At 42.4% G+C, this 14,380-nt stretch overlaps 2 protein-coding genes across 2 annotated transcripts in view; both read left to right on the plus strand.

The window, feature by feature from the left end:
- LOC143917210 (uncharacterized) overlaps positions 1-4,432 on the plus strand; it is a 40,469-nt gene extending 36,037 nt beyond the window's left edge. The window contains exons 2-3 of the mRNA XM_077438689.1: positions 950-1,126; positions 3,798-4,432. Coding sequence (XP_077294815.1) covers positions 950-1,126; positions 3,798-4,165 — 545 coding nt within the window. The 3' untranslated portion in view covers positions 4,166-4,432. The remainder of the gene's footprint in view (positions 1-949; positions 1,127-3,797) is intronic.
- A 5,025-nt stretch (positions 4,433-9,457) lies between these two features.
- On the plus strand, positions 9,458-14,350 carry LOC143916401 (type 1 phosphatidylinositol 4,5-bisphosphate 4-phosphatase). The gene is made up of 4 exons (XM_077437495.1): positions 9,458-9,840; positions 11,410-11,588; positions 11,675-11,884; positions 11,971-14,350. Exons 1-4 carry the CDS (start codon positions 9,780-9,782, stop codon positions 12,241-12,243), a joined length of 723 nt encoding a protein of 240 aa, XP_077293621.1. The 5' UTR covers positions 9,458-9,779; the 3' UTR covers positions 12,244-14,350.
- Positions 14,351-14,380: the final 30 nt, after the last annotated feature.

The raw sequence follows: 14,380 nt of genomic DNA on the forward strand, positions 1-14,380 counted from the left end.
TGACCAATAATCACCGAACCGATATAACAGGTACGATTTCACATGAACACAAAGAATGCGCAGATCAAAAAATAATAAACATTTATCATTAAATAAATGTATGTATTTTTATTAAGAATAATATAAAATATCAATATTGATCAGTCCCGACTCGGGGCCCTTGGGCAGTCTAGGCCCTGGAATTTTACCCCAACCCCCCCCCCCCTCCCCTCCCTTCAACCAATACAGTCTGAAGACCCTTTCTTTGTAAAACGAGGCAGTCTAGCTAAATTACACCAGATTAACCGCACATCACTGCTTTATTTTTAAATAACCACATACTACATATAATAATGACAATTTCCGTGTCCCAGCACATAAGAAACATATTTGTGTTAGAAAGAAGTTCATTTATTATTCAGTATACAAGTATGTATTACCTTATGTACGGTGAAGGAGCCAGTTTCTCGACTTCGGAGGAGTGGACTTGCTGAACTCCTGAGGCTCATTGGGGTCTGGCTTCTTCTTCTTCTTCTTTGTGGCTGCGTTTTAACGATAGTTTATAGGGAGTGCCACTCCCTTAACCTATCCATCGAACGTGTTGTATGGGATCGGACTCTCGGTGATGTTTGTGGTGCGGGCTGGCGGCTGCTCGCTTGTGGGGTGTTTGTCGATCTGGAACACTAAGCAAAATTAGTGCATCATCTGTGGGATACTGTCGGGGTTAGTGTGTTAGTGGGTGGTTAACGGGTATGGACCGTTTGGAGGTGGTTGAGTCTGGTTAATTAAATTGGGTGCTATTTTAGCCTATACCTGTAGGCGGGGTACAATGTGTTGACCGTATCCCGGCCTAACGAAACACTGTTGTGCTAGTTTTATAAAGTTTTATTGTTTGCCTATGGTTGTACAAAGGTATGGTATTTGTGGGCAAAAATATGTCGTTCAGCGGTCTCTGGATATGGTAGTGTAGGAATCTCGTCGTCGTCATCGTCATCGAAACCTTCGAGAATATTCCGCAACAACAAAATACATCGAGCGGAACAGCGCCAAGCATTCCAGAAAATACTACGCCTCGACAAAAGTGCATTCCTCTTGTACGCATCAACAACTAAATGCTCGCACGCATCAATAACCACTTCCATCAAGCGTTCCAGAAAATTCTACGCCTCGACAAAAGTGCATTCCTTTTTACGCATCAACAAACCACCACCATCGGTCAGGCGATTCCAGAAACACTATAAAAGGAGGTACAACCCAAACAACGCCAGTCGACCCACAGCAGCAAGCGTCGACACACAGCAGCAGACCAGTCAACATACAGCTCCTGACCAGCCACCACTACACTACGCGGACTTGGAAGATCAACCAGCCGGACGAGCCAGCAACACACTGCCGTATCCAGAGACCTTCCGAACATAGCCGAACAACGAGCCAGCAACACACTGCCGCATCCAGAGACCTTCTGAACATAGCTGAATGCCGAGCCAGCGACACTCTACCATATCCAGAGACCGCTGAACGACATACTTTTACCAACAATTAACCATACTTGTGTATACGTGTTACTACCAAATAAATACCACATTCAACATATAGTTGTATTAATACCGAACACAGACAAATCTGTCTACAATACATGGCGGACTGGTGGTGAAGAAGACCTTCACAATAAGACTAGTTCCCATACCTGGTGACCCCCGACTAAGAGCCACGCAGCCTTCAAAGCAGTCAACAAAGCAGCCCACAGCGCAGTCAACTTCCAACCTCACCATACCTGGTGACCCCCGACTAAGAGCCACGCAGCCTTCAAAGCAGTCAACAAAGCAGCCCACAGCGCAGTCAACTTCCAACCTCACCATACCTGGTGACCCCCGACTAAGAGCCACGCAGCCTTCAAAGCAGTCAACAAAGCAGCCCACAGCGCAGTCAACTTCCAACCTCACCATACCTGGTGACCCCCGACTAAGAGCCACGCAGCCTTCAAAGCAGTCAACAAAGCAGCCCACAGCGCAGTCAACTTCCAACCTCACCATAACTGGTGACCCCCGACTAAGAACCACGCAGCCTTCATAGCAGCCCACATCGCAGCCTACATAGCAGCCCACATCGCAGCCTACATAGCAGCCCACATCGCAGCCTACATAGCAGCCCACATCGCAGCCTACATAGCAGCCCACATCGCAGCCTTCATAGCAGCCCACATCGCAGCCTACATAGCAGCCCACATCGCAGCCTACATAGCAGCCCACATCGCAGCCTACATAGCAGCCTACATCGCAGCCTACATAGCAGCCCACATCGCAGCCCACATCGCAGCCTACATAGCAACCGCAGACTTCACGCAACCGCAGCCTTCAACGCAGTCTACAACGCAACCCTCAACGCAGACTTCTTCACGCAAGATCCGCTGTCGAGACAACTAACTCCAGCACAACCAACGAAGACCAGCACTCAACGCACTTCGTCAACCAACGTTCTTCACGCAAGACCCGCTGTCGAGACAACTAACTCCAGCACAACCAACGAAGACCAGCACTCAACGCACTTCGTCAACCAACGTTCTTCACGCAAGATCCGCTGTCGAGACAAATAACTCCAGCACAACCAACGAAGACCAGCACTCAACGCACTTCGTCAACCAACGTTCTTCACGCAAGATCCGCTGTCGAGACAACTAACTCCAGCACAACCAACGAAGACCAGCACTCAACGCACTTCGTCAACCAACGTTCTTCACGCAAGATCCGCTGTCGAGACAAATAACTCCAGCACAACCAACGAAGACCAGCACTCAACGCACTTCGTCAACCAACGTTCTTCACGCAAGATCCGCTGTCGAGACAACTAACTCCAGCACAACCAACGAAGACCAGCACTCAACGCACTTCGTCAACCAACGTTCTTCACGCAAGATCCGCTGTCGAGACAACTAACTCCAGCACAACCAACGAAGACCAGCACTCAACGCACTTCGTCAACCAACGTTCTTCACGCAAGATCCGCTGTCGAGACAACTAACTCCAGCACAACCAACGAAGACCAGCACTCAACGCACTTCGTCAACCAACGTTCTTCACGCAAGATCCGCTGTCGAGACAACTAACTCCAGCACAACCAACGAAGACCAGCACTCAACGCACTTCGTCAACCAACGTTCTTCACGCAAGACCCGCTGCCGAGACAACTAACTCCAGCACAACCAACGAAGACCAGCACTCAACGCACTTCGTCAACCAACGTTCTTCACGCAAGATCCGCTGTCGAGACAACTAACTCCAGCACAACCAACGAAGACCAGCACTCAACGCACTTCGTCAAACAACGTTCTTCACGCAAGACCCGCTGCCGAGACAACTAACTCCAGCACAACCAACGAAGACCAGCACTCAACGCACTTCGTCAACCAACGTTCTTCACGCAAGACCCGCTGCCGAGACAACTAACTCCAGCACAACCAGCAAAACAGTCACGCGAATGACTCCACGCAGAACACAACAGCCTGCACAACAGCACCATCCAAGCCATCACAAACCTTCACTACCAACGCAGCTCGCCCAAAATAAGCAACCTGGTAGAGAACAAGACTTGGACCGGCATGCAACACAAGACCCGCTGTTGAGACAACTTTCTCCAGCACAACCGGACAAACAACGACGCCATCGAGTCAATAGACTTCAACACATCAAGATTCCCACAAAATCACACACATCGCTAACACTCACCGGAGAGCCATGTAGGAATCTCGTCGTCGTCATCGTCATCGAAACCTTCGAGAATATTCCGCAACAACAAAATACATCGAGCGGAACAGCGCCAAGCATTCCAGAAAATACTACGCCTCGACAAAAGTGCATTCCTCTTGTACGCATCAACAACTAAATGCTCGCACGCATCAATAACCACTTCCATCAAGCGTTCCAGAAAATTCTACGCCTCGACAAAAGTGCATTCCTTTTTACGCATCAACAAACCACCACCATCGGTCAGGCGATTCCAGAAACACTATAAAAGGAGGTACAACCCAAACAACGCCAGTCGACCCACAGCAGCAAGCGTCGACACACAGCAGCAGACCAGTCAACATACAGCTCCTGACCAGCCACCACTACACTACGCGGACTTGGAAGATCAACCAGCCGGACGAGCCAGCAACACACTGCCGTATCCAGAGACCTTCCGAACATAGCCGAACAACGAGCCAGCAACACACTGCCGCATCCAGAGACCTTCTGAACATAGCTGAATGCCGAGCCAGCGACACTCTACCATATCCAGAGACCGCTGAACGACATACTTTTACCAACAATTAACCATACTTGTGTATACGTGTTACTACCAAATAAATACCACATTCAACATATAGTTGTATTAATACCGAACACAGACGAATCTGTCTACAATACATGGCGGACTGGTGGTGAAGAAGACCTTCACAATAAGACTAGTTCCCATAGTAGAGTGTCGCTGGCTCGGCATTCAGCTATGTTCAGAAGGTCTCTGGATGCGGCAGTGTGTTGCTGGCTCGTTGTTCGGCTATGTTCGGAAGGTCTCTGGATACGGCAGTGTGTTGCTGGCTCGTCCGGCTGGTTGATCTTCCAAGTCCGCGTAGTGTAGTGGTGGCTGGTCAGGAGCTGTATGTCGACGCTTGCTGCTGTGGGTCGACTGGCGTTGTTTGGGTTGTACCTCCTTTTATAGTGTTTCTGGAATCGCCTGACCGATGGTGGTGGTTTGTTGATGCGTAAGAAAGGAATGCACTTTTGTCGAGGCGTAGAATTTTCTGGAACGATTGATGGAAGTGGTTGTTGATGCGTACGAGCATTTAGTTGTTGATGCGTACGAAAGGAATTTGCTTTCGTCGAGGCGTAGTATTTTCTGGAATGCTTGATGAAAGTGGTCGTACGAGCTTTTAGTTGTTGATGCGTACAAGAGGAATTTGCTTTCGTCGAGGCGTAGTATTTTCTGGAATGCTTGATGCTGTTCCGCTCGATGTATTTTGTTGTTGCGGAATATTCTCGAAGGTTTCGATGACGATGACGACGACGAGATTCCTACATGGCTCTCCGGTGAGTGTTAGCGATGTGTGTGATTTTGTGGGAATCTTGATGTGTTGGAGTCTATTGACTCGATGGCGTCGTTGTTTGTCCGGTTGTGCTGGAGAAAGTTGTCTCGACAGCGGGTCTTGTGTTGCATGCCGGTCCAAGTCTTGTTCTCTACCAGGTTGCTTATTTTGGGCGAGCTGCGTTGGCAGTGAAGGTTTGTGATGGCTTGGATGGTGCTGTTGTGCAGGCTGCTGTGTTCTGCGTGGAGTCATTCGCGTGACTGTTTTGCTGGTTGTGCTGGAGTTAGTTGTCTCGGCAGCGGGTCTTGCGTGAAGAACGTTGGTTGACGAAGTGCGTTGAGTGCTGGTCTTCGTTGGTTGTGCTGGAGTTAGTTGTCTCGACAGCGGATCTTGCGTGAAGAACGTTGGTTGACGAAGTGCGTTGAGTGCTGGTCTTCGTTGGTTGTGCTGGAGTTAGTTGTCTCGACAGCGGATCTTGCGTGAAGAACGTTGGTTGACGAAGTGCCTTGAGTGCTGGTCTTCGTTGGTTGTGCTGGAGTTAGTTGTCTCGACAGCGGATCTTGCGTGAAGAACGTTGGTTGACGAAGTGCGTTGAGTGCTGGTCTTCGTTGGTTGTGCTGGAGTTAGTTGTCTCGACAGCGGATCTTGCGTGAAGAACGTTGGTTGACGAAGTGCCTTGAGTGCTGGTCTTCGTTGGTTGTGCTGGAGTTAGTTGTCTCGACAGCGGATCTTGCGTGAAGAACGTTGGTTGACGAAGTGCGTTGAGTGCTGGTCTTCGTTGGTTGTGCTGGAGTTAGTTGTCTCGGCAGCGGGTCTTGCGTGAAGAACGTTGGTTGACGAAGTGCGTTGAGTGCTGGTCTTCGTTGGTTGTGCTGGAGTTAGTTGTCTCGACAGCGGGATTTGTGTGGAGACTGTTGGTTAGCGAAGTGCGTTGAGTGCTGGTCTTCGTTGGTTGTGCTGGAGTCGGTTGTCTCGACAGCGGGTCTCGTTTTGCGTACCAGTCCGAGTTGTTCTTTTCTACCATGTTGCTTATTCTGTCTAGGCTACGTTGATAGTCAAGGTTGGTGGTCTGGACGGTGTTGTTGTGCAGGCGTTTTGCTGGTTGTGCTGGAGTTAGTTGTCTCGACAGCGGCTGTGTTGTGTTGGAGCTAGTTGGCTCAGTGGCAATTTGTTTCGCCGGTTGTGCTGGAGTGGGTTGACTCAACAGCGGGTTGTGTTGGTAGCTGGTCCATATGTACTTTCACACCATGTTACTGTTTCGGTCGTTACAATGGTAGTGAAGGTTTGTGTCGGTCTGGACGGTGCTGTTGTGCAGGTTGCGGCGTCCTGCATGGGCTCATCGAGGTGATGACTCATCGAAGGTGTGATGAGCGGTGCTGGCGGATCAACAGTAGTGGATCCATTTGGTTGTTGTCTCCGGGTTGCGTCTCGTTGTGGCGAAAGCTGCGGAGTTCTTTGACATGGTCACTAGTTGTAGGAACATGTAGCGGACTGCGTTTGAAGTCTGCGTTGTGGGTTGCGTTGTAGACTGCGTTGAAGGCTGCGGTTGCGTGAAGTCTGCGGTTGCATGAAGCTTGCGGTTGCGTGAAGCTTGTGGTTGCTCGAAGCTTGCGGTTGCGTGAAGGCTTCTGGCTGTTGCCTTGTCGTGGCGTTTGTTGGCTGCTTTGTAGGCTGCGCTGTGGGCTGCTATGTAGGCTGCGCTGTGGGCTGCTATGTAGGCTGCGATGTGGGCTGCTATGTAGGCTGCGATGTGGGCTGCTATGTAGGCTGCGCTGTGGGCTGCTATGTAGGCTGCGCTGTGGGCTGCTATGTTGACTGCGCTGTTGACTGCTGTCGTGGCGGCTGTTGGTTGTTGTGGAGGCTGCACTGTGGGCTGCCGTGTTGACTGCGCTGTTGACTGCTATGAAGGCTGCGTAGTTCTAAGATGGGGTCACCAATGTAGGCGGGGTAGGTAAGTGTTGTCAGCGCTGTTGAATGATCAGAAGGTTGCGTAGATCACGTCGGGGTAGTACCAATGTAGGCGGGGTACATGTGTGTTGACCGCGCTGTTGAATGATCAGAAGGTTGCGTAGATCACGTCGGGGTCACCAATGTAGGCGGGGTACAATGTGTTGACCGTATCCCGGCCTAACGAAACACTGTTGTGCTAGTTTTATAAAGTTTTATTGTTTGCCTATGGTTGTACAAAGGTATGGTATTTGTGGGCAAAAGTATGTCGTTCAGCGGTCTCTGGATATGGTAGAGTGTCGCTGGCTCGGCATTCAGCTATGTTCAGGTTTCTGGATGCGGCAGTGTGTTGCTGGCTCGTTGTTCGGCTATGTTCGGAAGGTCTCTGGATACGGCAGTATGTTGCTGGCTCGTCCGGCTGGTTGATCTTCCAAGTCCGCGTAGTGTAGTGGTGGCTGGTCAGGAGCTGTATGTCGACGCTTGCTGCTGTGGGTCGACTGGCGTTGTTTGGGTTGTACCTCCTTTTATAGTGTTTCTGGAATCGCCTGACCGATGGTGGTGGTTTGTTGATGCGTAAGAAAGGAATGCACTTTTGTCGAGGCGTAGAATTTTCTGGAACGATTGATGGAAGTGGTTGTTGATGCGTACGAGCATTTAGTTGTTGATGCGTACGAAAGGAATTTGCTTTCGTCGAGGCGTAGTATTTTCTGGAATGCTTGATGAAAGTGGTCGTACGAGCTTTTAGTTGTTGATGCGTACAAGAGGAATTTGCTTTCGTCGAGGCGTAGTATTTTCTGGAATGCTTGATGCTGTTCCGCTCGATGTATTTTGTTGTTGCGGAATATTCTCGAAGGTTTCGATGACGATGACGACGACGAGATTCCTACATACCCATATTCAGAATGTCGATGGGTCTTTGATTGGACGTGAGTTTGGTCACACTGAGGGAATTGATCAGGGGATTGTCTATTTTGCCGAGAGACTTGAAGTAGTTCACGGCAAGTTTGTGTGGGGTCTGGGGCTGTTGCGCTGGTTTATATACTTAAGTTCGATACGCCGCTGTGTGTCGGTGTCATTGCATGGAGGCCGCGTGATGCAGCTGTGCGATGGGATTAGTTTTAGGGTTCGTTCGCTCGATGGTATTCTTGTACGTTCGCGCTTTCCGGATCGTTTGACGAGTGTCTAGAGGCTGTTGTCCGGGGGTCATAATCTATGCAGCCGTGCAATTAATGTTTTCTTCTAGGTGCAGGCGCATGTGTCTAGCGATCATTGTCTGGAGGTCATTTTATGTACAACTGTATGATGATATTATTTTCCCCTGGGTGCAGGGTTGTTTGGCTAGAAGTCAATCATCTGAGTGTGAAGCTAGTACAATGCAGATGCAATATGGGTCTACGTGACGAAACAGAATGTTAAACGACAGAAAACGCAAATATCGGAAGGCAAAGATCGAAAATCGAAAGATCTTAAGTCGAAAGATCAAAAAAAAATGGTGCATGGTAAACGGTACACACTCACGGATATACTCACTTAATTTGCGCAAGCAGGATACAACAGGAACAAGAGGAACATGCTTTTCCTCCCGTATTCTGCGCGCGCACATTAATACGAGAGGAAAAGTGATTTTCGATCTTTGCCTTCCGATATTTGCGTTTTCTGGCAAAAATTCCCGGGTATTTGTTTTTACATTCAACACCGTGTATCATATTTAATTACTGCTTTAACACAAGTCTACGAAACCGATGCGGTGCAAACGATCGACAAGCGCCAGACAGACTGAACCACAGATTAACGACACGTATACCTTATGCGTGCGCACTGCTCGCACTTACACTAAGCGAAATCTACCCGAAGTCCCGACATACCTACCCTGTATACGTTCTGTGCTTCTGATACTTTAGTTCCGAATTTTGCCTTATTAAACTCGCCAGAAAGATCCAACTCAATTTTAATAATTGCATCTGTGCACATCGAAAGGTTACTCGTCATCTGATGTGCAATCTATCATTCGTGAAGTCGAGAATTGCGTTTAAAGCAGCCATCCAGTTAATCTGTTGTTCAGTCTGTCTGGCGCTTGTCGATCGTTTGCACCAAACCCCTACGAAACGCATTCGAATGAAAAATTGCAGTTTGTTTACAAATATTTGGGAATATGTACATCAACGCAGCCCTGTTACAAATAGTCTCCCACCTATGCCTTATCATCAGATTTAGGCAGCCAGAATGCTTTAACCCAACAATAAATGGTTCACTATTGTCAAACTTCTTTTTTTGCTTTCTTGCTTTGTAGGACAATAGTGAATCATTTTTTGTGGGTTAAAGCATCCTGGCCGTCTAAATCTGCTCATCATCAGCTGGCATTTAAGTCCCAATTGACTTCAACAGCTGACTTCCGAATACGTTTCGAGCCGATAATATAATAATGTTGCCAGCTATAATAATAGTATTGTACACTCAGTGAAAAGATTAAACGTAAACCAGGGCGTATTTCAGACGAGTATTGTACAGTATATTGTAAAGTGTACATATAGCATGCAATTGGAATAGTATAGTACGTATATCATAGAATAAAAGAAGGCTAATGGAGAAGTGAGAAGTGTGAACGTGAAGAGAGTGCAAGTGGCGCTGGTGTCTTATCAGCCGCTATCGATTGTGCGTCATTTGGGGCCGGTGACGTTTCTCTCCAAGTGACAGAAGTTGTTTCTGTCTCCAAGTCTCTCTGTCTCAGATTACCGACCACTCGTCCGAACGTTGACAGCTCCTCGCCCAACGCTCTTCACTCTTCACTATCGACATGGGTGACGGCAAGGAAGGGGAGCGCGAGCCGCTGCTGCATCAGACTCCTGAACCAGCCGGTATTCCTCAACTCCTCACTCTCACTCTCACTCTTACTCTTACCTTCACTACGACTAATTATCCTTGATATATATATATATATATATTCCCACACAATGTCTCTACGATCGTCGTTCGTTTATCGCTGTTGTTTTGTTTCACCACCTTTGCCCCTTTGTTTAGCTGCGTCCTGTATTTGACGTATACCAAGATATTCTGCACCGAATTCCTGGATTTAACAAGTTACAAAAGACAATTTGTAGGGTTAAAAATTCATCTTGTATTAGAAATATATAAGTACATATAATCTCAACTATCCAGATTGCACAAGACATATAATATATAAAACAGCTGATTGTACAAAACAAGCTAATTTGTTGTTTCGTGTCCTATGTTGGCGCATTAAAGCATGAAATGAAAAATTCGAAGCTTGCATTTTCGTATATTTTATACAAAAGCAAAAAAATGCTAAAAATTATTTTTTTTCCTACTTGATTTACTAGTTTTTTCGTTATCTGGATCGTCTCAATTCCTATTTAATTACAGAAAACTGATGTTTTACGAAGCATGTATGTATGTATGTATGTTTCATCATATAATGTAATGACAATGTTGACAATTAAGAATGTTGAGTGAAGCTTTTAAAAAAGGAATGATAAATATTGATGTTATCACTGTTACAGTTTACGATTTTTTTCGTTCAATTTAACAGAACTAATATTGTAATTATTTACATATAGATATGTATGTTTTGAGTACACACAGTAATATGATCCCTCGGTAACAAAAGACCAACAAATATGTAATTAGAATAGCATACATATCAATTAAATTTTTTTAACAAGATGTTAAATCTTATATACATAATTATCAATATGTAATATCTATATACATACATACATAGTCGTTAATAGTATAAATTCTAGTAAAGTTATTACTTATATCTATATTTATAAATATTTATTTATAAGCTATCTCAAATTATCTTAATTGTTTATTGTTAAATATTCTTTGTGTACACATCTTAAAACGTCTTGCAATTGAGACTTTCAATCAACGTGGAACGGCAAATATTCTGTATCACATTACAATGATACACTCACTACCAATTGATTACTGTGTACGTTTCGTTCGTTCATGAATATACTTGCTTGTTCATGTACGAATCAATCTGGCCAGATATATTGTACACAAAGAACTAGTTTGTTCATGCATAAACTATTTAAGTATTTTCAATCGTTTGCTCCATCTTCAATCCTGTATTCTATGTTTGTATGCGTAGCCTGGGTTTAAATGTTTTAAAACTCAGCGAAAACAGGAATTATAGAAACGTTGTAATGCCGTTTCAATACAATTTCTTATTTAAAATACTTTGCAATTTGATATCTCAAAAATAAAAGTTTCATGCGATACCTGTTGAGAGTCTATTTTACTGTTAAACTAAAACCGATAGTTTATATATGAACAAACTAGTATGTTCTTGGACGAACCGGAGTAAATACTTGTAACTTATACACAAACAGTATACTAAATATTTTCTGTAACAAATTAAAGTAATCCTTGATTAATAATTTAACGCTTTCGGCTAGGAGAACAAGCATTCAGCACGGTTTCGCCAATCGGACCTGATGAATTCCCGCCACCATATCAGCAAGCCGTCACCGGAGGTGTACCAATGGTGACATGCAGAGTGTGCCAAGCGATGATTGATATATCTGGAAAGCGAGATCAGCATGTGGTCAAATGTGTACAATGCAATGAAGCTACGGTTAGATAGTTTGCTCATATTTTTGCAATATATGTTTTGAAATCTTCACGTGAAATATTTGTTTATGTATTATGATCATATTACAGCCTATACGTAACGCTCCTCCGGGGAAAAAATATGTTAGATGTCCATGCAATTGTCTTCTCATTTGCAAAAGCTCTTCTCAGCGTATCGCCTGTCCAAGGCCAAATTGCAAAAGAATAATCAATTTGGCTCCGTCTCCGGTTACACCGCCGGTACCTCCGATGCCTGGTATGCGTCGTGTTTGTTGCGCTCATTGCTCAGAAACATTCTTAGTAAGTTGTAAACCTTTTAATTTTTTTAATATTAATTTTACATATCAGTATTAATCATTTAATTTAAACAATATATATATTTTCAGTTTAACACATTAAATAATGCGTTGGCACGATGCCCTCATTGTCGAAAAGTTTCGTCAGTTGGGCCTACGTTTTCACAACATCGTGCAATCTTATTCTTCGTGTTGGGATTTATCATTCTTTTAATAGGAATTGGTGTGACTGTCGGTACATATACATTGGTAAGAGGCTATGGTGGAATCTACGTGGCTTACGTTGGTGCATTCCTGTTAGCTTTATTATTGTTTGCTAGAGGAATTTTCTACTTGACCGTAAAAGTAAGTTCTCCGATGTAGATGGGCTAATGTTACTTCATAGTAATAACTATATTATTCATATACATATAATACATTTATAAATATATATATATTCAGAAAAATGTTTTTATATTGTTAAAATGATGAAATGAAGGTAAACCGTACTGGCTTTTTATTAATCACGATTTTCATGAAATCTTTAAACAACGTGGTTAATGGAAAAAACAGTTCACTATAAAATATGTTTCTTATATATCGTTTTACATATTTTTATAGTGGAATGTAAATAAAATTGTATGTATTTCTATTTTTTCTGGTTTTAATTAGACTGTTTTTTTAAATTTATAGTATGTGTGATATTTCTTTTGATTGATTATGAAAGGGTGAAAGGGCGATGAGGTCTGTAAAATACTCATTCTTTTACTTACATAATACTAGCCACCTTAAATATAGCTTATTAAATTTACAAATACATTGTGTCAGTCGAAAAAGGATAATACTGAATGGTAACTAAATTTTTGATACATATACATACCTATTGCTGCATTCTGGTGCCCTCCTTTGAAACCCAATGATAACTAAATTTAAATGAATGTACATATATATAATATTTAAGATTTTAATTGTATCGTGTTTTAGTTGAGTTTATGAGTCAAAAAATGCTTTATTTGTAAACTTCATAAATATCGATTTATTCGAATGTCATGCTATTGATTTTTTTCCAATATTTTTACTAATACATATATCAATCAATATTATGATATTTGAAATGTAAATATATTACTTTATCAATTTATTCTGTTACTATGCATCTACATATACTAATGACAAATACACATTCTGTATAAATTTTTGTACTTTTTAAATATATTTTAAATGGACACTCGTGCCTCATAAATTTATTTCTGAAAAATTATCCTAAATTTGATGGATAAATCATAGTGCCATCATTCATACCTATATTTATCTTAAATCAAACTATTGAATTCAGTTTACGTTTTGTTACGTGGTAATGAAATTCCACATGATTGGTTATGAGAGGAATGAGTGTATGTATTCAAAGCTGCCGATTCATTATAAATGTACTGGATATACATACTTTAAGTTTATATTATATTTTTATGAATCTCCCATTTTAGTCTATAATTGATATCATTTTAGCTTATCAGTTTTGAGCTACCTTAGAAATTGGCAAATACAATAAGTCACAGTCTAATATGCATTCACAGTTTCTTTGATTAAATTTATTTTATTTTGTTTTTATTAAATTGTCAAATTAACCTTTTGATGTTATCGAACATATATATAATGAAAAGTGTTTGAATTTTTTTTTCATTTCGTAGAATTAAACCAGACTTGTTTATGAAATGGTATTTTTTAACCGATGTCAGTGGAATTTTATATCAAGTAGCATGTTTTGGTAAGTTCTTCAGACCAGAATAAAGCGTTTTATACTATTTAATAGATATCTACATTAATCGCTTCCATAGAGTACATACATACATATGTTATGTTCAAAAGCATGTACTTGCATTCAGTGAAAATTTCATGTAGAATCAGCTGATCACATGGTCTTCGCATTCTGCACGCAAACACAAATAAATCTGAACGATTGAAATATGAATTTCTGCAGACCACACCGGATTTATATGTGTAAATATGTGTTATATATGTATGTATGTATTCACAAAAACATTTACTAAGCAACTTATTCCATAGCATAATCAGAATGATAAAAGATAAAATAAAAATTCAAATAAATTTAGGTTTTTGAAGTATTTATTAAAAAATGCTTTAAAAAAACTTTTCCTTGTTGTTTTGGGTGTTGAGTTTTTGGCTATTAAATTTCTTATATAGAAATATATGTATAACCAAATACTTAAATTAAATTTATACTTATGATCAACAAATAAAAGTAAAGAAAAAAACGTGTACGTACCTTACAGCATCAAAGAAACTTGGGATCTCATGATTAGTATTTGCAGAACATTACAGGAAATAAATAATAATTTTTAGTAATAGTATATTGCAAAATTTTTACTTGTATTATTATTGATATTTATAATAGAAATGTTGCTAATCAATTATTCAAAATGTTTTTATATGTTTGTACTATTTAAGTATTAAATAAACAAGTATTCATATTAAAATACCAGTTTTACTCATGAAACATATC

This window comes from Arctopsyche grandis, chromosome 9 (genome assembly GCF_051622035.1).
Source record: "Arctopsyche grandis isolate Sample6627 chromosome 9, ASM5162203v2, whole genome shotgun sequence".
NCBI lineage: Eukaryota > Metazoa > Arthropoda > Insecta > Trichoptera > Hydropsychidae > Arctopsyche > Arctopsyche grandis.

Bases quoted from the DNA above. Each gene is read 5' to 3' on its own strand.
- LOC143916401 (XM_077437495.1), top strand. From the start codon at position 9,780: ATGGGTGACGGCAAGGAAGGGGAGCGCGAGCCGCTGCTGCATCAGACT. The intron at 9,841-11,409 runs GTATTCCTCAAC...GCTTTCGGCTAG, and splicing joins TCAGACTCCTGAACCAGCCG to GAGAACAAGCATTCAGCACG. The intron at 11,885-11,970 runs GTAAGTTGTAAA...ATATATTTTCAG, and splicing joins ATTGCTCAGAAACATTCTTA to TTTAACACATTAAATAATGC.